This window comes from Oncorhynchus gorbuscha, linkage group LG13 (genome assembly GCF_021184085.1).
Source record: "Oncorhynchus gorbuscha isolate QuinsamMale2020 ecotype Even-year linkage group LG13, OgorEven_v1.0, whole genome shotgun sequence".
Classification (NCBI taxonomy): Eukaryota; Metazoa; Chordata; class Actinopteri; order Salmoniformes; family Salmonidae; genus Oncorhynchus; species Oncorhynchus gorbuscha.
In genome coordinates, this window is record NC_060185.1 from 4,249,200 (window position 1) to 4,273,125 (window position 23,926).

Genomic DNA, 23,926 nt, shown 5'->3' on the forward strand with positions numbered 1-23,926 from the left:
AAACTACTGTCTAACTACTGTCTAAACTACTGTCTGACTACTGTCTAAACTACTGTCTATCTACTGTCTAACTACTGTCTAAACTACTGTCTATCTACTGTCTAAACTACTGTCTGACTACTGTCTAAACTACTGTCTGACTACTGTCTAAACTACTGTCTAAACTACTGTCTATCTACTGTCTAAACTACTGTCTGACTACTGTCTAAACTACTGTCTAACTACTGTCTAAACTACTGTCTATCTACTGTCTAAACTACTGTCTATCTACTGTCTAAACTACTGTCACACAGCTCAGACACCCATACGTACCCCACAAGACATGCCACCAGACGTCACAATCCCCCAAGTCCAGAACAGATTATGGGAGGCTCACAGTACTACATAGAGCCATGACTACATGGAACTCTGTTCCACAGTACTACATAGAGCCATGACTACATGGAACTCTGTTCCACAGTACTACATAGAGCCATGACTACATGGAACTCTATTCCACAGTACTACATAGAGCCATGACTACATGGAACTCTGTTCCACAGTACTACATAGAGCCATGACTACATGGAACTCTATTCCACAGTACTACATAGAGCCATGACTACATGGAACTCTATTCCACAGTACTACATAGAGCCATGACTACATGGAACTCTGTTCCACAGTACTACATAGAGCCATGACTACATGGAACTCTATTCCACAGTACTACATAGAGCCATGACTACATGGAACTCTATTCCACAGTCCTACATAGAGCTATGACTACATGGAACTCTATTCCACAGTACTACATAGAGACATGACTACATGGAACTCTATTCCACAGTACTACATAGAGCCATGACTACATGGAACTCTATTCCACAGTACTACATAGAGCCGTGACTATATGGAACTCTATTCCACAGTACTACATAGAGCCATGACTACATGGAACTCTATTCCACAGTACTACATAGAGCCATGACTACATGGAACTCTATTCCACAGTCCTACATAGAGCCATGACTACATGGAACTCTATTCCACAGTACTACATAGGGCCATGACTACATGGAACTCTATTCCACAGTACTACATAGAGCCATGACTACATGGAACTCTATTCCACAGTACTACATAGAGCCATGACTACATAGAACTCTAATTCCACAGTTACTACATATCGCCATGACTACATGGAACTCTATTCCACAGTACTACATAGAGCCATGACTACATAGAACTCTAATTCCACAGTTACTACATAGAGCCATGACTACATAGAACTCTAATTCCACAGTTACTACATATCGCCATGACTACATGGAACTCTATTCCACAGTACTACATAGAGACATGACTACATGGAACTCTATTCCACAGTACTACATAGAGCCATGACTACATGGAACTCTATTCCACAGTACTACATAGAGACATGACTACATGGAACTCTATTCCACAGTACTACATAGAGCCATGACTACATGGAACTCTATTCCACAGTACTACATAGAGCCATGACTACATGGAACTCTATTCCACAGTACTACATAGAGCCATGACTACATGGAACTCTATTCCACAGTACTACATAGAGCCATGACTACATAGAACTCTAATTCCACAGTTACTACATATCGCCATGACTACATGGAACTCTATTCCACAGTACTACATAGAGCCATGACTACATGTTGAACTCTAATTCCACAGTTACTACATAGAGCCATGACTACATAGAACTCTAATTCCACAGTTACTACATATCGCCATGACTACATGGAACTCTATTCCACAGTACTACATAGAGACATGACTACATGGAACTCTATTCCACAGTACTACATAGAGACATGACTACATGGAACTCTAATTCCACAGACTACATAGAGCCATGACTACATGGAACTCTATTCCACAGTACTACATAGAGCCATGACTACATGGAACTCTATTCCACAGTACTACATAGAGACATGACTACATGGAACTCTATTCCACAGTACTACATAGAGCCATGACTACATGGAACTCTATTCCACAGTACTACATAGAGCCATGACTACATGGAACTCTATTCCACAGTACTACATAGAGCCATGACTACATGGAACTCTATTCCACATCAGGTAACCAATGTACGCAGTAGAATCAGATTTAAAAAGATACACCTTATGGAACAGCGGGGACTGTGAAGAGACACACACAGGTACACACAGGTACAGACACACACACAGGTACAGACACACACACAGGTACAGACACACACACAGGTACAGACACACACACAGGTACAGACACACACACAGGTACACACACAGGTACAGACACACACACAGGTACAGACACACACACAGGTACAGACACACACACAGGTACAGGCACACACACAGGTACAGACACACACACAGGTACAGGCACACACACAGGTACAGACACACACACAGGTACAGGCACACACACAGGTACAGACACACACACAGGTACACACAGGTACACACACAGGTACAGGCACACACACAGGTACACACAGGTACACACAGGTACAGGCACACACACAGGTACACAAAGGTACACACAGGTACACACAGGTACAGGCACACACACAGGTACACACAGGTACACACAGGTACACACAGGTACACACAGGTACAGGCACACACACAGGTACACACAGGTACACACAGGTACACACGGGTACACACAGGTACAGGCATACACACACATTCACTAGCACTCACACTCTACACACGCATACATTGTGCTATTGTTGTATGGTGGTATTATACATTTTGTATATGTAGATATGTAGTGGTGTAACAATGTTATATGATGTACTGTTTTATATGTCATGTAATTGCCTTAATGTGTTTGGACCCCAGAAAGTGTAGCTCCTAATAAATTCTGCCGTGTGCACATCGCTGCACTGATAATGTGAAGAAATAATAGCCTAATAGTTTATCAACATTTTAAGCTAAACATTCTGCTGATCAGCCACATTGTGTAATTATTTATATATATATATATTTTTTTTAAATAGTTGTATTAATTTGGGATCTATCGCATCCACAGGAGGTTGGTGGCACCTTAATTGGGAGGACGGGCTGGTAGTAATGGCAGGAGCGGAATAAGTGGAATGGTATCCAATACATCGGTTTCCATGGTTTCTATGTTTGATGCCATTCCATTTGCTCCGTTCCAGCCGTTATGAGCCATCCTCCCCTCAGCAGCCTTTACTGATCGCACCCCACAACTGTCTCAGACTATGTTTGGAATATTTTATTTATCGCACAGAATAGGTCAACTTTTGTACTATGGGGGATAGTAGATTGACATAGGCTAGTGCTTTTGCTTTTGTTCGTTAGGCCTACTCATCTTGTTGGCTGACGAAAAGTAAAATGTGGACAGTCTTTCCATTTATCTTGAATATGCACCTCGGAATTGGATAAGGATGTACGCAGTAGAGTCCCCGATATGTCTGTCTTCACTTGTAGCCTGTGAGAAAGACCAGATCATGTGAACCATGTGAGTGAGAGGTGCTTCGGAGCAGGCAGGGAGAAGGGCCCAACGCAGCCCTCGGGGAGAAGGGCCCAACGCAGTGCTCGGGGAGAAGGGCCCAACGCAGCGCTCGGGGAGAAGGGCCCAACGCAGCCCTCGGGGAGAAGGGCCCAACGCAGTGCCCGGGGAGAAGGGCCCAATGCAGCGCTCGGGGAGAAGGGCCCAACGCAGCGCTCGGGGAGAAGGACCCAACGCAGCGCCCGGGGAGAAGGACCCAACGCAGCGCCCGGGGAGAAGGGCCCAACGCAGCGCCGGGCGAGAAGGGCCCAACGTTCACTGGCCGCAAAAGGCACGGATTATTTTTTTTAGGGGGCATTACGGCCGCACAAAGGTGATGCCGCTGAGAAATTTGAGGCATTAGCAAGTGCTTGTCAAATTGTGAATGAGAGACTGATGAAGTGTGTACAGCCTGCGCAAAAAAGAAAGTTCACACCTTGTCAAGCAACTTTTTTCAAATCTTCATTAGAGTCACGTCATGCAGCCTTACAATGTATTAAATCAACACGTATATAGTCCCAACGTTTGTAGAACTACATTCACATTAATAACTACATTAAATATAGAGGAATACCTGTTTCTTTGTTATCCGATCAACACAGAATATCCACACTCCGTCAAATCGCTTGGAGAAAAATACCCTTTCTATTTCATTCAGCTTTGTTCAATTGTATTCTTCATGCTGTAAGATAATATAGAATGATGCCACGGAATTCTAAGCAAATCTAGCCTGCTGAATGAACTAGTGTAGCCCACAGCCATTTGGCACAGCCAGATCAGGACCTAACATAAGGACAACTAAATGAACTAGTGTAGCCCACAGCCATATGGCACAGCTAGATCAGGACCTAACATAAGGACAACTAAATGAACTAGTGTAGCCCACAGCCATATGGCACAGCCAGATCAGGGCCTAACATAAGGACAACTAAATGAACTAGTGTAGCCCACAGCCATATGGCACAGCTAGATCAGGACCTAACATAAGGACAACTAAATGAACTAGTGTAGCCCACAGCCATATGGCACAGCCAGATCAGGGCCTAACATAAGGACAGGACCTAACATAAGGACAACTAAATGAACTAGTGTAGCCCACAGCCATATGGCACAGCCAGATCAGGACCTAACATAAGGACAACTAAATGAACTAGTGTAGCCCACAGCCATATGGCATAGCCAGATCAGGACCTAACATAAGGACAACTAAATGAACTAGTGTAGCCCACAGCCAGATCAGGACCTAACATAAGGACAACTCAGAGTATGTTATTCAGTTCTTCTGAAATAGACTACATTTCCTTTATATCGTGTTTCTTTAGACCTGTCTAAAACAAATAATGGATTTATTGTGAAGGTGTAGACTATATTACATGGATTTATTAGACTTGTTTTAAATGTAGATGTTCCAAGGGTCTGCATCAGTGGCTTTGTGTGGAAGACAGGAAATGCTAAATGTGTTTATGTTAATTAACGGTCAATTACCGTGAGACCGGCAGATATTTGCTTGACAATCACCGGCTGACAAATGTTCGTGACCGCCCCAGCCCGTCCCCTTCCCTAACCCTAGTGTTGGGACAAATATATATATTTTTTTACAATCTGTAGATGAATGCCAGTTAGTTGTAGTATCTGCAGTGTTACTTCTCTAACCTGAAAAGCTCAAACCCCTAAGCAACACCCTACATACAATCCAACAGTACCACAGTTGTGTGCAAATTTAAAACTGTTGAATAAATGGTATTGCTGTTGGAAGTTCAAATCAAATCAAAAGCATATCGAACTTGATATGTCACATGCGCCGAATACAACAAGTGTAGACCTTACTGTGAAATGCTTACTTACAAGCACCAATATGGTTCTGTAGGTCCTCTACTGTTGAATAAATGGTATTGCTGTTGGAAGCAGGCACCATGGTTCTGTAGGTCCTCTACTGTTGAATAAATGGTATTTCTGTGGAAGCAGGCACCATGGTTCCGTAGGTCCTCTACTGTTGAATAAATGGTATTTCTGTTGGAAGCAGGCACCATGGTTCCGTAGGTCCTCTACTGTTGAATAAATGGTATTTCTGTTGGAAGCAGGCACCATGGTTCCGTAGGTCCTCTACTGTTGAATAAATGGTATTTCTGTTGGAATTTCAAATCAAATCAAAAGCATATCGAACTTGATTTGTCACATGCGCCGAATACAACAAGTGTAGACCTTACTGTGAAATGCTTACTTACAAGCACCAATATGGTTCTGTAGGTCCTCTACTGTTGAATAAATGGTATTTCTGTGGAAGCAGGCACCATGGTTCTGTAGGTCCTCTACTGTTGAATAAATGGTATTTCTGTTGGAAGCAGGCACCATGGTTCTGTAGGTCCTCTACTGTTGAATAAATGGTATTTCTGTTGGAAGCAGGCACCATGGTTCTGTAGGTCCTCTACTGTTGAATAAATGGTATTTCTGTGGAAGCAGGCACCATGGTTCCGTAGGTCCTCTACGAGGCCTTATTTAGTCGTGCTGATAAATGAAACACCGGGATCTAAGCTTGTTATAAATAGACTACTGTAGGATTAAATATATGTCAACCAAGTACTCAGTAGGTAAGGATTGTAGCAAGTGCAGGGGATATCTTTCAGTATAAGCAAGCATCCAAATGTATGATTCTGGAAGTTTGTTAGCCATAGAAATCATTGAAGTCAGGGGCGTTTTAAGACGATATATGGCTAGACGTTTGGATGCCTGCAAGTATCATGTTGAAGAAATGAGTTAAAACTGTTGAACCACTTCCTTTATTTAATCAACAGGAAATCGGTATGTTTATTCAGAATGACTGTATTGATGAAATTGTTAAGACAACCCAAAAAAACATGTTTCAAAATGTATTTGGGATCAGTGTCCCCTTCCACGGGACGGTTGAGCTAACGTAGGCTAATGCGAGGTTGTAAGTCTCAAAAAAAAAAAATCCCAGGACATAGACATATCTGATATTGTCAGAAAGCTTAAATTATAATCTAACTTCACTGTCCAATTTACAGTAGATATTACAGTGAAAGGAGAGGAGAGTGCACAATTTTGAACATAAAAAGTTATTAATAAACAAATTAGGCATATTTGGGCAGTCTCGATACAACATTTTGAACAGAAATGCAATGGCTCATTGAATCAGTCTTAAACTTTGCACATACATTGCTGTCATCTAGTGGCCATAATGCATATTGCACCTGGGCTGAAATATACATGATCAAATTTCTCTTGCATTTAAATGATGATGGTACAAAAACAAGAAAAAAAAAAGAAAAAAGAAGGGTTGGGTTTTCAGAACCCCAAAAGTAGTCTAATGTTGAGATCAGTCCCAACCCAAGGGACACGTGTGCATTTCAAATGTAGGGTCACTTTCAACATCCAGTCTAAAACACACTATGAAACATCTTTAGTGACTCAGAAACCTGGATGTTTTTACTTTGTGAAAATATATTTTTTCTCAAACATTTACTTATGATTATAAATATCTATAACGTTCCATAATTGTTTTGAAAAACAACAAATCCATTCCATTTATTTAGAATAAGAGGATATACAATACATCTATTCAGTTTCTTTAAATATTTTAGCCTGAATACAAATAGGAATGCATAGAATCCTAGTCACCAGCCAGAGAGGAGGAGTACTAGAGAAAGCTGTGGTGACTGAGATGAGGAGGACTAGTCAGATGAGAAGGATTAGAGAGAGCTGTGGTGACAGCCAGAGAAAGCTGTGGTGACTGTGAGAGCAGGAGGGAGACTAGAGAGAGCTGTGGTGACTGTGAGAAGGAGCTGAGAAAGCTGGTGACTGAGATGAGGAGGACTACTGTGGTGACTGTGAGAAGGAGCTAGTGTGGTGACTGAGATGAGGAGGACTAGAGAGAGCTGTGGTGACTGTGAGAGCAGAAGGAGGACTAGAGAGAGCTGTGGTGACTGTGAGAGCAGGAGGAGGACTAGAGAGAGCTGTGGTGACTGAGATGAGGAGGACTAGAGAGAGCTGTGGTGACTGAGATGAGGTGGAATAGAGAAATCTGTGGTGACTGTGAGAGGAGGAGTACTAGAGAAAGCTGTGGTGACTGTTAGAGGAGAAGGAGGACTAGAGAGAGCTGTGGTGACTGTGAGAGCAGGAGGAGGACTAGAGAAAGCTGTGGTGACTGAGATGAGGAGGACTAGAGAGAGCTGTGGTGACTGTGAGAGCAGGAGGAGGACTAGAGAGAGCTGTGGTGACTGAGATGAGGAGGACTAGAGAGAGCTGTGGTGACTGAGATGAGGTGGAATAGAGAAATCTGTGGTGACTGTGAGAGGAGGAGTACTAGAGAAAGCTGTGGTGACTGTTAGAGGAGAAGGAGGACTAGAGAGAGCTGTGGTGACTGAGATGAGAAGGATTAGAGAGAGCTGTGGTGACAGTGCAGGAGGAGGACTAGAGAAAGCTGTGGTGACTGTGAGAGCAGGAGGGGAGACTAGAGAGAGCTGTGGTGACTGTGAGAGGAGGAGTACTAGAGAAAGCTGTGGTGATTGTGAGAGCAGGAGGAGGACCAGAGAGAGCTGTGGTGACTGTGAGAGGAGGAGTACTAGAGAAAGCTGTGGTGACTGTGAGAGCAGGAGGAGGACCAGAGAGAGCTGTGGTGACTGTGAGACTAGGAGCAGGAGAAGGAGGACTAGAGAGAGCTGTGGTGACAGTGAGAGGAGGATACTCAAGTGATACACACAGAGAGAACATATAGGCTGCATCCCAATTCTCTACACTTGCACTTCCACACTTCCTGTCATTTGATCTCAAAGTATTTAATCGGTGTTATCATTGCCTAGAGGGTTTCCACCGTGGTTAAATCTATGATGGGACTTCGGGAAAAGGGTGAAAAGACAATCGGGATGTAGAAATAGAGAACATAGAGTAGGCAAGACGGGTCACATGACCTCCTGGCATGGTTCCATTGGTTCCTTACATCAACTCAGTCTTCTTGGTCGATGGAGATTTGGGACACGGCTCCCCTCCCATTCACGTATATTCACCTTCTCATCAAGATGCTCAAGTTCGTCGTTTGTTCTTTGATACATTTCCTCCATATATTATATATTAAACATTCCACTATAATTGCTTTCCGTCCCAAACAATCAAACTATTCTTTCTCAACAACCTTTCTGCGTTGCATTCTGTAAATTCTGAGTCCATCAAACAGGAAGTGCAACAGGAAGTGACGTCATCCTCATTCTGGTGATTTGACCTGCTTTTTCTGTCCGTTGACAATGATCTCTAGAACATTGGTGAGGTCCATCATCTTTCCCAACATCTCCATGATGTCTTGGTGGTCCCTGGCTCCTTCGATAAACTCCTCCAGAGTCAACTCACCTGGAGGTGTGAACAATTCAAAAATATATAGAACAAGATACACATTGGCTTCCTAGAGGATGGCAATTAAAAGCATTAAAAAGCTAACTTAAACTCCAACCACTAGAATACCTATCTGTACTATGGGCAAGCTCACCCCGTTTCAATAAATGTACATCTCTAAATGTTGATCGTTCTTACCTTCGTTATTTATGTCAACCTTCTCATAGATGAGGGTCACAATCTCCTCCGTAGGAGGGTCATAACATCTGGTGATGTCCTGGATAGCCTGAAGTAATCAAAACAGAACAAAGAGCTGAAGTCACAGAGAATATCATTAGAAATAAGCGTTTTTATACTTTCATGTCATCCTCTGGGGCTCTGTCATCCTCTGGGTGTTCTGTCATCCTCTGGGATTCCTGTCATCCCTTTGGGATTCTGTCATCCCCTGGGATTCTGTCATCCTCTGGGATTCCTGTCAGCCTCTGGGGTTCTGTCATCCTGTCATCCTCTGGAGTTCTGTCATCCTCTGGGGTTCTGTCATCCTCTGGGAGTTCTGTCATCCTCTGGGATTTCTGTCATCCTCTGGGAGTTCTGTCATCCTTTGGGAGTTCCATCATCCTTTGGGAGTTCTGTCATTCTCTGGGTGTTCTGTCATCCCCTGGGATTTGGTCATCCTCTGGGATTCTGTCACCCTCTGGGATCCGTCATCCTCTGGGGTTCTGTCATCCTCTAGGATTCTGTCAACCTGTCATCCTCTGGGGTTCTGTCATCCTCTGGCTAGTCTGTCATCCTCTGACTATTCTGTCATCCTCTGGGATTCTGTCATCCTGTCATCCTCTGGGGTTCTGTCATCCTCTGGGATTCTGTCATCCTGTCATCCTCTGGGGTTCTGTCATCTTCTGGGGTTCAGTCATCCCCTGGGATTCTGTCATCATCTGGTGTTCTGTCATCCTCTGGGTATTCTGTCGTCCCGTGGGGTTCTGTCATCCTCTAGGATTATGTCATCCCCAGGTGTTCTGTCATCCTCTGGGGTTCTGTCATCCTCTGGGGCTCTGCCATCTTGTCATCCTCTGGGGTTCTGTCATCCTGTCATCCTCTGGGGTTTTGTCATCCTCTGGGATTCTGTCATCCCCTGGGGTTCTGTCATCCTCTGGGGTTCTGTCATCCTCTGGGGTTATGTCATCCTGTCATCCTCTGGGGTTCTGTCATCCTCTGGGAGTTCTGTCATCCTCTGGGAGTTCTGTCATCCTCTGGGAGTCCTGTCATCCTCTGGGAGTTCTGTCATCCTTTGGGAGTTCTTTCATCCTCTGGGTGTTCTGTCATCCCCTGGGATTTTGTCATCCTCTGGGATTCTGTCACCCTCTAGGATTCTGTCATCCTATGGGGTTCTGTCATCCTCTGGGGTTCTGTCATCCTCTGGGGTTCTGTCATCCTGTCATCCTCTGGCTATTCTGTCATCCTCTGGGATTCTGTCATCCTGTCATCCTCTGGGGTTCTGTCATCCTCTGGGGTTCTGTCATCCTCTGGGATTCTGTCATCCTGTCATCCTCTGGGGTTCTGTCATCCTCTGGGGTTCTGTCATCTTGTCATCCTCTGGGGTTCTGTCATCCTGTCATCCTCTGGGGTTCTGTCATCCTCTGGGGTTTTGTCATCCTCTGGGATTCTGTCATCCTCTGGGATCCTGTCATCCTCTGGGGTCCTGTCATCCTCTGGGGTCCTGTCATCCTCTGGGGCTCTGTCATCCTCTAGGATTCTGTCATCCTCTGGGATTCTGTCATCCCCTGGGGTTCTGTCATCCTCTGGGGTTCTGTCATCCCTGGGGTTCTGTCATCCTCTAGGATTCTGTCATCTTCTGGGATTCTGTCATCCCCTGGGATTCTGACATCCTGTAATCCTCTGGGTTTCTGTCATCCTCTGGGGTTCTGTCATCCTCTGGGGTTCTGTCATCCTGTAATCCTCTGGGGGTCTGTCATCCTCTGGGATTCTGTCATCCTCTGGGGTTCTGTCATCCTGTCATCCTCTGGGATTCTGTCATCCTCTGGGATTCTGTCATCCTCTGGGATTCTGTCATCCTCTGGGGTTCTGTCATCCTCTGGGGTTCTGTCACCCTTTTGGGTTCTGTCATCCTCTGGGGTTCTGTCATCCTCTGGGGTTCTGTCATCCTCTGGGATGAGGACAAGTAATGGGACTAAGCCTTAAAAGCCTTAAAAAAATACTCTTACAGGAAATGTTTTCCTCTAAACAGGATAAGACATTTTTTTTAATCACTGCATCTTTGTGGTGACTTAAATAGGACCTCTAACAGGATAAATGTACAAAAATGAATCCAACTCAGAATTCTACAGTATCTTTTTCTGCTCCATTAATTTCCAGTGTAGCTAGCTAGCAAAGCAGCAGACATACAGTAGTGAAGGATATATTTAGGTTAGGATTAGATTAGCAACCTTTTGTTGATGTGTACCGTCTAGTTGTCGGCTATTTAAACCTTTCTGATCCCATCACAGTTAATCTCTCTGCAGTCTATATTTCAGTGGAGATATAGAGAGTTTATAATGTTCCTCAAGGCTCTGAGCCTGATAAAGATGGCTGTATATAAATCACAGCAACTAAATGACATAAATAGTAAATAAATATAGAAGCCCACCTTGAATATTGTCCCCATTTCATCTTGGTCAATTTTGCCGTTTCCATCCTGATCGAAAAGTTTGAAATACCATTTCAGTTTCTGGTTGATTTCTCCTTTCAGCATCAGACTGACTGCTGCTATGTACTCTACGAAGTCTATATATCCATCCTGGAAAAGAGAGAGAGAGAGAGAGAGAGAGAGAGAGAGAGAGAGAGAGAGAGAGAGAGAGAGAGAGAGAGAGAGAGAGAGAGAGAGAGAGAGAGAGAGGAGAGAGAGAGAGAGAGAGAGAGAGGAGAGAGAGAGAGAGAGAGAGAGAGAGAGAGAGAGAGAGAGAGAGAGAGAGAGAGAGAGAGAGAGAGAGAGAGAGAGAGAGAGAGAGAGAGAGAGAGAGAGAGAGAGAGAGAGAGAGAGAGAGAGAGAGAGAGAGAGAGAGAGAGAGAGAGAGAGAGAGAGAGAGAGAGAGAGAGAGAGAGAGAGAGAGAGAGAGAGAGAGAGAGAGAGAGAGAGAGAGAGAGAGAGAGAGAGAGGAGAGAGAGAGAGAGAGAAATATGATTGTTAGACAACAACAAAAAATAGAATTGATACTTGCCTCCCATGGATGCCTCTCAAGGATGCCTCTCAAAGTTGCCTCTCAGGGATGCCTCTCAAAGTTGCCTCTCACGACGGTCTATGTCAGATATACCCAGAGCACTGAGGGCACGCCAAATTTCCAACGGGGCTATACATATGGGTGAGTTTTCTTCTCACTGCCAAAAATCTAATTAAACCATCTAGTGTACACAATGTCAACTACAGCTAGCCTAGTCAAATAATTAACATCCAATCACTTTAACCGTTACTCTCTTGCAGGAATTCTATGAATGGTCCGTATGTAGCTGCTGCTCATGTGGGTACACTGCAGCATCCACCGAGAGGCTCTTGGGTCCACTACAGCATCCACCGAGAGGCTCTTGGGTCCACTACAGCATCCACCGAGAGGCTCTTGGGTCCACTACAGCATCCACCGAGAGGCTCTTGGGTACACTACAGCATCCACCGAGAGGCTCTTGGGTACACTGCAGCATCCACCGAGAGGCTCTTGGGTACACTACAGCATCCACCGAGAGGCTCTTGGGTCCACTACATCATCCACAGAGAGGCTCTGGGTACACTGCAGCATCCACCGAGAGGCTCTTGGGTCACTACAGCATCCACCGAGAGGCTCTTGGGTCGCTGCAGCATCCACCGAGAGGCTCTTGGGTCCACTGCAGCATCCACCGAGAGGCTCTTCCACCGGGTACACTACAGCATCCACCGAGAGGCTCTTGGGTACACTACAGCATCCACCGAGAGGCTCTTGGGTCCACTACAGCATCCACCGAGAGGCTCTTGGGTCCACTAGCATCCACCGAGCTCTTGGGTCCATCAGCATCCACCGAGAGGCTCTTGGGTCCACTACAGCATCCACAGAGAGGCTCTTGGGTACACTGCAGCATCCACAGAGAGGCTCTTGGGTACACTACAGCATCCACCGAGAGGCTCTTGGGTCCACTACAGCATCCACCGAGAGGCTCTTGGGTACACTGCAGCAACCACCGAGAGGCTCTTGGGTACACTGCAGCATCCACCGAGAGGCTCTTGGGTCCACTACAGCATCCACCGAGAGGCTCTTGGGTACACTACAGCATCCACCGAGAGGCTCTTGGGTCCACTACAGCATCCACCGAGAGGCTCTTGGGTACACTACAGCATCCACCGAGAGGCTCTTGGGTCCACTACAGCATCCACCGAGAGGCTCTTGGGTCCACTACAGCATCCACCGAGAGGCTCTTGGGTACACTACAGCATCCACCGAGAGGCTCTTGGGTCCACTACAGCATCCACCGAGAGGCTATTGGGTCCACTACAGCATCCACCGAGAGGCTCTTGGGTACACTGCAGCATCCACCGAGAGGCTCTTGGGTACACTACAGCATCCACCGAGAGGCTCTTGGGTCCACTACAGCATCCACCGAGAGGCTCTTGGGTCCACTACCGCATCCACAGAGAGGCTCTTGGGTACACTACAGCATCCACAGAGAGGCTCTTGGGTCCACTACAGCATCCACCGAGAGGCTCTTGGGTCCACTACAGCATCCACCGAGAGGCTCTTGGGTCCACTACAGCATCCACCGAGAGGCTCTTGGGTCCACTACAGCATCCACCGAGAGGCTCTTGGGTACACTACAGCATCCACCGAGAGGCTCTTGGGTCCACTACAGCATCCACCGAGAGGCTCTTGGGTACACTACAGCATCCACAGAGAGGCTCTTGGGTCCACTGCAGCATCCACCGAGAGGCTCTTGGGTACACTACAGCATCCACCGAGAGGCTCTTGGGTCCACTACAGCGTCCACCGAGAGGCTCTTGGGTACACTGCAGCATCCACAGAGAGGCTCTTGGGTACACTACAGCATCCACCGAGAGGCTCTTGGGTACACTACAGCATCCACAGAGAGGCTCTTGGGTCCACTACAGCATCCACCGAGAGGCTCTTGGGTACACTACAGCATCCACAGAGAGGCTCTTGGGTCCACTGCAGCATCCACCGAGAGGCTCTTGGGTACACTACAGCATCCACCGAGAGGCTCTTGGGTCCACTACAGCATCCACCGAGAGGCTCTTGGGTACACTGCAGCATCCACAGAGAGGCTCTTGGGTACACTACAGCATCCACCGAGAGGCTCTTGGGTACACTGCAGCATCCACAGAGAGGCTCTTGGGTACACTACAGCATCCCCCGAGAGGCTCTTGGGTACACTACAGCATCCACCGAGAGGCTCTTGGGTACACTACAGCATCCACCGAGAGGCTCTTGGGTACACTACAGCATCCACCGAGAGGCTCTTGGGTACACTACAGCATCCACCGAGAGGCTCTTGGGTCCACTACAGCATCCACCGAGAGGCTCTTGGGTACACTACAGCATCCACCGAGAGGCTCTTGGGTCCACTACAGCATCCACCGAGAGGCTCTTGGGTACACTACAGCATCCACCGAGAGGCTCTTGGGTCCACTACAGCATCCACCGAGAGGCTCTTGGGTACACTACAGCATCCACCGAGAGGCTCTTGCTGCCAAGGGAATGCCTGACAGCTTGAAAGACGTTTTGGACACTACTGTACAGTGAAAATTGTTAACTTTGTTAAAGGAAGGCCCCTGAACACTTGTGTATTTTCTGCACTATGCAATGATATGGGCAGCGACCATGTAACGCTTTTACAACATACAGAAGTGCGCTGGTTAACAAGGGGCAAAGTATTGACACGTTTTTTCAAACTGAGAGACGGGCTTAAAGTTTCCTTTACTGACCATATTGTTCACTTACATGATGAGTTTCTCACACGACTGGCCTATCTGGGTGAAGTTTTTTCTCACCTGAATGATCTGAATCTAGGATTACAGGAACTCTCCGCAACTATATTCAATGTGCGGGACAAAATTGAGGCTATAATTAAGAAGTTGGAGCTCTTCTCTGTCTGCATTAACACGGACTACACACAGGTCTTTCCATCATTGTATGATTTTTTTGTGTGCAAATGAACTCAAGCTTACGGACAATGTCAAATGTGATATAGCGAATCACCTGAGTGAGTTGGGTGCGCAATTACCCAGTTACTTTCCTGAAACGGACGACACAAACAACTGGATTCGTTATCCCTTTCATGCTCTGCCTCCAGTTCACTTATTGATATCTGAACAAGAGAGCCTCATTGAAATTGCAACACGTGGTTCTGTTCAAATCTAATTGAATCAGAAGCCACTGCCAGATTTCTGGATAGGGTTGCGCTCAGAGTATCCTGCCTTGGCAAAGCTCTCTGTTAAGACACTGATGCCCTTTGCAACCACAGTTGGAGTCAGATGTTTACATACACCTTAGCCAAATACATTTAAACTCGTTTTTCACAATTCCTGACATTTAATCAGAGTAAAAATTTCCTCTCTTAGGTCAGTTAGGATCACCACTTTATTTTAAGAATATGAAATGTCAGAATAATACTAGAGAGAATGATTTATTTCAGCTTTTATTTCTTTCATCACGTTCCCAGTGGGTCAGAAGTTTACATACATTCAATTAGTATTTAGTAGCATTGCATTTAAATTGTTCAACTTGGGTCAATCATTTCGGGTAGCCTTCCACAAGCTTCTCACAACAAGTTGGGTGAGTTTTGGCCCATACCTCCTGACAGAGCTGGTGTAACTAAGTCAGGTTTGTAGGCCTCCTTGCTCGCACACGCTTTTTCAGTTCTGCCCACAAATTGTCTATAGGATTGAGGTCAGAGCTTTGTGATGGCCACTCCAATACTTTGACTTTGTTGTCCTTAAGCCATTTTGCCACAACTTTGGAAGTATGCTTGGGGTCATTGTTCATTTTGAAGACCCATTTGCGACCAAGCTTTAACTTCCTGACTGATGTCTTGAGATGTTGCCTCAATATATCCACATAATTTACCTACCTCATGATGCCATCTATTTTGTGAAGTGCACCAGTCCCTCCTGCAGCAAAGCACCCCCACAACATGATGCTGCCTCCCCCGTGCTTCACGGTTGGGATGGTGTTCTTCGGCTTGCAAGCCTCCCCCTTTTTCCTCCAAACATAACAATTGTCATTATGGCCAAACAGTTATATATTTGATTCATCAGCCATTTCACCAAAAGTACAATTTCTGTCTCCATGTGCAGTTGCAAACTGTAGTCTGGCTTTTTTATGGAGGTTTTGGAGCAGTGGCTTCTTCCTCGCTGAGCGGCCTTTCAGGTTATGTCGATATACCACTCGTTTTACTGGGTATATACAGTGGGGATAACAGGTATTTGATACACTGACGATTTTGCAGGTTTTCCTACTTACAAAGCATGTAGAGGTCTGACATTTTTTTATCATAAGTACACTTCAACTGTGAGAGACGGAATCTAAAACAAAAATCCAGAAGATCACAATGTATGATCTTTAACCCCTAACACCAATCAATTCAGATTTTGAAGCACGTTGGCTAGGAAAAACTCCCTAGAAAGGCCAACACCTAGGAAGAAACCTAGAGAGGAACCAGGCTATGTGGGGTGGCCAGTCCTCTTCTGGCTGTGCTGGGTGGAGATTATAAACCTATAGAGGAACCAGGCTATGTGGGATGGCCAGTCCTCTTCTGGCTGTGCCGGGTGGAGATTATAACAGAACATGGCCAAGATGTTCAAATGTTCATAAATGACCAGCATGGTCAATAAATAGGTCTGGGACAGGTAGCACGTCCGGTGAACAGGTCAGGATTCCATAGCCGCAGGCAGAACAGTTGAAACTGGAGCAGCATCACGGCCAGGGGGACTGGGGACAGCAAGGAGTCATCATGCCAGGTAGTCCTGAGGCATGATCCTATGGCTCAGGTCCTCCGAGAGAGAGAAAGAAAGACTTGCACAAGGCTGGGATGGACTACAGGACAATAGGCAAGCAGTTTGGTTAGAAGGCAACAATTGTTGGCACAATTATTAGAAAATGGAAGAAGTTCAAGATGACGGTCAATCAACCTCGGTCTGGGGCTCCATGCAAGATCTCACCTCGTGGGGCATCAATGATCATGAGGAAGGTGAAGGATCAGCCCAGAACTACACGGCAGGACCTGGTCAATGACCTGAAGAGAGTCTCAAAGAAAACCATTAGTAACACACTACGCCATCATGGATTAAAATCCTGCAGTGCACGCAAGGTCCCCTTGCTCAAGCCAGCACATGTCCAGGCCCGTCTGAAGTTTGCCAATGACCATCTGGATGATCCAGAGGAGGAATGGGAGAAGGTCATGTGGTCTGATGAGACAAAAACAGAGCTTTTTGGTCTAAACTCAAATTTGCCGTGTTTGGAGGAAGAAAAAGGATGAGTACAACCCCAAGAACACCATCCCAACCGTGAAGCATGGAGGTGGAAACATCATTCTTTGGGGATGCTTTTCTGCAAAGAGGACAGGATGACTGCACCGTATTGAAGGGAGGATGGATGGGGCCATGTATCGCAAGATCCAACAACCTCATTCCCTCAGTAAGAGCATTGAAGATGGGTCTTCCAGCACGACAAAGACCCGAAACACACAGGCAGAGCAACTAAGGAGTGGTTCCGTAAGAAGCATCTCAAGGTCCTGGAGTAGCCTAGCCAGTCTCCAGACCTGAACCCAATAGAAAATCTTTGGAGGGAGCTGAAAGTCCGTATTGCCCAGCGACAGCCCCGAAACCTGAAGGATCTGGAGAAGGTCTGTATGGAGGAGTGGGCCAAAATCCCTGCTGCAGTGTGTGAAAACCTGGTCAAGAACTACAGGAAACGTATGATCTCTGTAATTGCAAACAAAGGTTTCTGTACCAAATATTAGGTTCTGCTTTTCTGATGTATCAAATAATTATGTCACCAATAAAATGCAAATTAATTACTTAAAAATAATTTGATTGATTTTCTGGATTTTTGTTTTAGATTCCGTCTCTCACAGTTGAAATGTACCTATGATAAAGATTACAGACCTCTACATGCTTTGTAAGTAGGAAAACCTGGAAAATCGTCAGTGTATCAAATACTTGTTCTCCCCACTGTAGATACTTTTGTACCTGTTTCCTCCAGCATCTTCACAAGGTCCTTTGCTGTTGTTCTGGAATTGATTTGCACTTTTCACACCAAAGTACGTTCATCTCTAGGAGACAGAACGTATTTTCTTTCCTGAGCGGTATGACGGCTGCATGGTCCCATGGTGTTTATACTTGCGTACTATTGTTTATACAGATGAACATGGTACCTTCAGGCGTTTGGGAATTTCTCCCAGGGATGAACCAGACTTGTGGAGGTCTACAATTTTTTTTCTGAGGTTTGGGCTGATTTCTTTTGATTTTCCCATGATGTCAAGTAAAGAGGCACTGAGTTTGAAGGTAGGCCTTGAACTACAGTGGGGCAAAAAAGTTTAGTCAGCCACCAATTGTGCAAGTTCTCCCACTTAAAAATATGAGAGAGACCTGTAATTTTCATCATAGGTACACTTCAACTATGACAGATAAAAGGAGAAAAAAAATCCAGAAAATCACATTGTAGGATTTATAATGAATTTATATGCAAATTATGGTGGAGAATAAGTATTTGGTCAATAACAAATGTTTATCTCAATACTTTGTTATATACCCTTTGTTGGCAATGACAGAGGTCAAACGTTTTCTGTAAGTCTTCACAAGGTTTTCACACACTTTTGCTGGTATTTTGGCCCATTCCTCCATGCAGATCTCCTCCAGAGCAGTAATGTTTTGGGGCTGTTGCCCGGGCGGTGTGTTTGGGATCATTGTCATGCTGAAAGACCCAGCCACAATTCATCTTCAATGCCCTTGCTGATGGAAGGAGGTTTTCACTCAAAATCTCATGATACATGGCCCCATTCATTCTTTACTTTACACGGATCAGTCGTCCTGGTCCCATTGCAGAAAAACAGCCCCAAAGCATGATGTTTCCACCCCCATGCTTCACAGTAGGTATGGTGTTCTTTGGATGCAACTCAGCATTCTTTGTCCTCCAAACACGACGAGTTGAGTTTTTACCAAAAAGTTATATTTTGGTTTCATCTGACCATATGACATTCTCCAAATCTTCTTCTGGATCATCCAAATGCTCTCTAGCAAACTTCAGACAGGCCTGGACATGTACTGACTTAAGCAGGGGGACATGTCTGGCACTGCAGGATTTGAGTCCCTGGCAGCGTAGTGTGTTACTGATGGTAGGCTTTGTTACTTTGGTCCCAGCTCTCTGCAGGTCATTCACTAGGTCCCCCCGTGTGGTTCTGGGATTTTTGCTCACCGTTTTTGTGATCATTTTGACCCCACGGGGTGAGATCTTGCGTGGAGCCCCAGATCGAGGGAGATTATCAGTGGTCTTGTATGTCTTCCATTTCCTAATAATTGCTCCCACAGTTGATTTCTTCAAACCAAGCTGCTTACCTATTGCAGATTCAGTCTTCCCAGCCTGGTGCAGGTCTACAATTTTGTTTCTGGTGTCCTTTGACAGCTCTTTGGTCTTGGCCATAGTGGAGTTTGGAGTGTGACTGTTTGAGGTTGTGGACAGGTGTCTTTTATACTGATAACAAGTTCAAACAGGTGCCATTAATACAGATAACGAGTGGAGGACAGAGGAGCCTCTTAAAGAAGAAGTTACAGGTCTGTGAGAGCCAGAAATCTTGCTTGTTTGTAGGTGACCAAATACTTATTTTCCACCATAATTTGCAAATAAATTCATTAAAAATCCTACAATGTGATTTTCTGGATTATTTTCTAATTTTGTCTGTCATAGTTGAAGTGTACCTATGATGAACATTACAGGCCTCTCTCATCTTTTTAAGTGGGAGAACTTGCACAATTGGTGGCTGACTAAATACTTTTTTGCCCCACTGTACATCCACAGGTACACCTCCAATTGACTCAAATGATGTCAATTATCCTATCAGAAGCTTCTAAAACCATGACATCCTTTTCTGGAATTTTCCAAGCTGTTTAAAGGCACAGTCAACTTAATGTGTGTAATCTTCTGACCCACTGGAATTGTGATACAATGAATTATAAGTGAAATAATATGTCTGTAAACAATTGTTGGAAAAATTACTTGTGTCATGCAAAAAGTAGATGTTCTAACCGACTTGCCAAAACTATAGTTTGTCAACAAGAAATTTGTGGAGTGGTTGAAAAATTAGTTTTAACTACTCCAACCTAAGTGTATGTAAACTTCCGACTTCAACTATTGGTGAGAGTGGATTCTCGGCCCTCACTAGCATGAAAACTAAATACAGGCACAGACTGCGTGTGGAAAATGATTTAAGTCTGAGACTCTCTCCAATACAACCCAACATTGCAGAGTTATGTGCATCCTTTCAAGCACACCCTTCTCATTAATCTGTGGTGAGTTATTCACCATTTTCAAATGTAAGATGGTTAAATAAAGAGCAAAATGATTGATTATTATTATTTGTGCCCTGGTCCTATAAGAGCTCTTGGTCACTTCCAACGAGCCAAGTTGTGAGAAAAACTTACACTCATTCTCATGTTTAATAAATGTATCGTATAGTGTGTGTGTGGCAGGCTAACAATGACGGCAAAGAACAACATTTGAGAGTGCACTGACCCTGGTGCCAGAGGGGGTACAGATGACCCTGGTGCTAGAGGGGGTACTGCTGACCCTGGTGCTAGAGGGGGTACAGCTGACCCTGGTGCTAGAGGGGGTACAGCTGACCCTGGTGCTAGAGGGGGTACAGCTGACCCTGCTGCTAGAGGGGGTACAGCTGACCCTGGTGCTAGAGGGTGTACTGCTGACCCTGCTGCTAGAGGGGGTACAGCTGACCCTGGTGCTAGAGGGGGTACAGCTGACCCTGGTGCTAGAGGGGGTACAGCTGACCCTGCTGCTAGAGGGGGTACAGCTGACCCTGGTGCTAGAGGGTGTACTGCTGACCCTGCTGCTAGAGGGGGTACAGCTGACCCTGCTGCTAGAGGGGGTACAGCTGACCCTGGTGCTAGAGGGGGTACAGCTAACCCTGGTGCTAGAGGGGGTACAGCTGACCCTGGTGCTAGAGGGGGTACAGCTGACCCTGGGGCTAGAGGGGGTACAGATGACCTTGGGGCCAAGAGGGGGTACAGATGACCTTGGGGCTAGAGGGGGTATGCAGGGGGGGTATGCAGGAGGGGGTATGCAGCTGGAGGTTGAATGTTTGGGTACTTGACGATAAGAAGTTTGGGAACCACTGCTCTATGTCAACAATAAGACAGGATGGTCTGGGTCAACAGTAAGACAAGATGGTCTGGGTCAACAATAAGACAGGATGGTCTGGGTCAAAAATAAGACAGGATGGTCTGGGTCAACAATAAGACAGGATGGTCTGGGTCAACAATAAGACAGGATGGTCTGCGTCAACAATAAGACAGGATGGTCTGGGTCAACAATAAGACAGGATGGTCTGGGTTAAAAATAAGACAGGATGGTCTGGGTTAACAGTAAGACAGGGTGGTCTGGGTTAACAGTAAGACAGGATGGTCTGGGTCAACAGTAAGACAGGATGGTCTGGGTTAACAGTAAGACAGGATGGTCTGGGTCAAAAATAAGACAGGATGGTCTGGGTCAACAATAAGACAGGATGGTCTGGGTCAACAATAAGACAGGATGGTCTGGGTCAACAATAAGACAGGATGGTCTGGGTCAACAATAAGACAGGATGGTCTGGGTCAACAATAAGACAGGATGGTCTGGGTTAAAAATAAGACAGGATGGTCTGGGTTAACAGTAAGACAGGATGGTCTGGGTCAACAATAAGACAGGATGGTCTGCGTCAACAATAAGACAGGATGGTCTGGGTCAACAGTAAGACAGGATGGTCTGCGTCAACAATAAGACAGGATGGTCTGGGTCAACAATAAGACAGGATGGTCTGGGTTAAAAATAAGACAGGATGGTCTGGGTTAACAGTAAGACAGGATGGTCTGGGTCAACAATAAGACAGGATGGTCTGCGTCAACAATAAGACAGGATGGTCTGGGTCAACAGTAAGACAGGATGGTCTGCGTCAACAATAAGACAGGATGGTCTGGGTCAAAAATAAGACAGGATGGTCTGGGTCAACAGGGTTCATAACTGAGTTATATGAAGATGAGCCATATGTCATATTAGTGAAGTGTTTCAAACTGAGCTACAGGATTAGAAAGTTCAAGGGGGGCACAGTGGAGGATGGCATTCTGTGTTTAGCTGATGGGTGGTGAGCTGGTTAGCATTCTGTGTTTAGCTGATGTGTGGTTAGCTGATTTGTGGTGAGCTGGTTAGCTGATGTGTGGTTAGCTGGTTAGCTGATGTATGGTGAGCTGATGTGTGGTGAGCTGGTGTGTGGTGAGCATTAATTAAGGCACATATTGGTGGTGAATGAGTTGAGTTTCTCTCCTTACAATGTAAGTGCTGTGAGCATATTGAACAGGGCTATATTTAAGCGATAAGACCTGAGGAGGTGTGATATGTGACCAATATACCACGGCTAAGGGCTGTTCTTACACACGACGCAACGTGGAGTACAGCCTGGACACAGCCCTTAGCCGTGGTATATTGGCCATATACCACAACCCCCCCTGAGGTGCCTTATTGCTGTTATAAACTGGTTACCAACGTAATTAGAGCAGTAAAAATACATGTTTTGTCAACCCCGTGGTATACAGTCTGATATACCACGGCTTTCAGCCAATCAGCATTCAGAGAGAGAGGAGAGAGAGTCAGCATTCAGAGAGAGAGAGAGAGAGAGAGAGAGAGAGAGAGAGAGAGAGAGAGAGAGAGAGAGAGAGAGAGAGAGAGAGAGACAGAGAGAGAGACAGAGAGAGAGACAGAGAGAGAGAGAGAGAGAGAGAGAGAGAGAGAGAGAGAGAGAGAGAGAGAGAGAGAGAGAGAGAGAGAAGAGAGAACGAGGGTCTTCTTACCCCGTCCATGTCAAAGGTAAAGAAGACCTGGTCCACGTAGCTGCTAGCTTCTTCTGTCATCCCCTGCATCTCCAACATCGTCTTCAGCTCAAACAACGTGATGAGTCCCGAAGGAGACTCTTTCATAAACTTGTTGTACCAGTGGTGCATGTCCTCTGCCAGGATATCGTCCAGGTTAGACTCGTAGGCGCCCATACTTTCTAATTCCTACAGACACGTTCTGCTTCTGCCTAGGAGAGAGGTGTGGTGTGGGCCTTGGGGTCTGGGGCCTGCCTGCAGAGAGCAGAGCCGGAGGGAGGTGAGGCGTAGTGGAGAACAACACTGCAACTGACTCTTGCTGCATTGACTCTGTCTTAATCTGCTTGAGTTAAGCCGAACCCTCCCTCACCCTCCCCGGCTACTAAAAAAAGAGGTAACCCTATAATGGGATAACTGGACAGCTCTACCAAGAACGTGGGGACATCTAGGCTTCGCCGGTGTAAAGTGAGGGGACCCAATGATTGGCTCGTTGGACAGAGGCGTCCCACCCAGAGAACCGTGAGGGGGGAAGAACATGCAGGTATTGGCTGAAGACCCTGGCGCTACAGCTCTTGATTAGCATTTCTAAGGAATCTCTGAGCCCACAAGGTCAAGTGTAGTCACGGAGCCCAAGTCACTTTGGCCAGGCCCAATTTAGCTGCCGCTGGACACAAGAACCCTCCTCGCCCATCTTGGTTGTGTCGTAACAAATCACATCCCACTGGGCGCACACGAGTTTGAATCAACGTTGTTTCCACATACACAGGTTTTCCCAATTGTTAAAACACATTTGCTGAAACCGCATCAAAACACTAAACAGACAATCCCCCCCCCCCCATATGCAAAGGATGAAAAATATTCCTATTTGTACTACTGTACGTTAGATCAATTATACGGAATAGATAAAGAAACTTGTTAAAATACAGTCAAATCATAACTTTAAGT

The 23,926-nt window shown here is 45.7% G+C and overlaps 1 protein-coding gene across 1 annotated transcript; it reads right to left on the bottom strand.

Annotated features, from left to right (window-relative positions):
- Positions 1-7,522: 7,522 nt before the first annotated feature.
- On the bottom strand, positions 7,523-23,289 carry guca1c (guanylate cyclase activator 1C). The gene is made up of 4 exons (XM_046293610.1): positions 22,964-23,289; positions 11,528-11,677; positions 9,082-9,169; positions 7,523-8,901 (listed from the first exon to the last, which is right to left on the bottom strand). The coding sequence occupies exons 1-4, from the start codon at positions 23,156-23,158 to the stop codon at positions 8,759-8,761; spliced, it is 576 nt and encodes a 191-aa protein (XP_046149566.1). The 5' UTR covers positions 23,159-23,289; the 3' UTR covers positions 7,523-8,758.
- Positions 23,290-23,926: the final 637 nt, after the last annotated feature.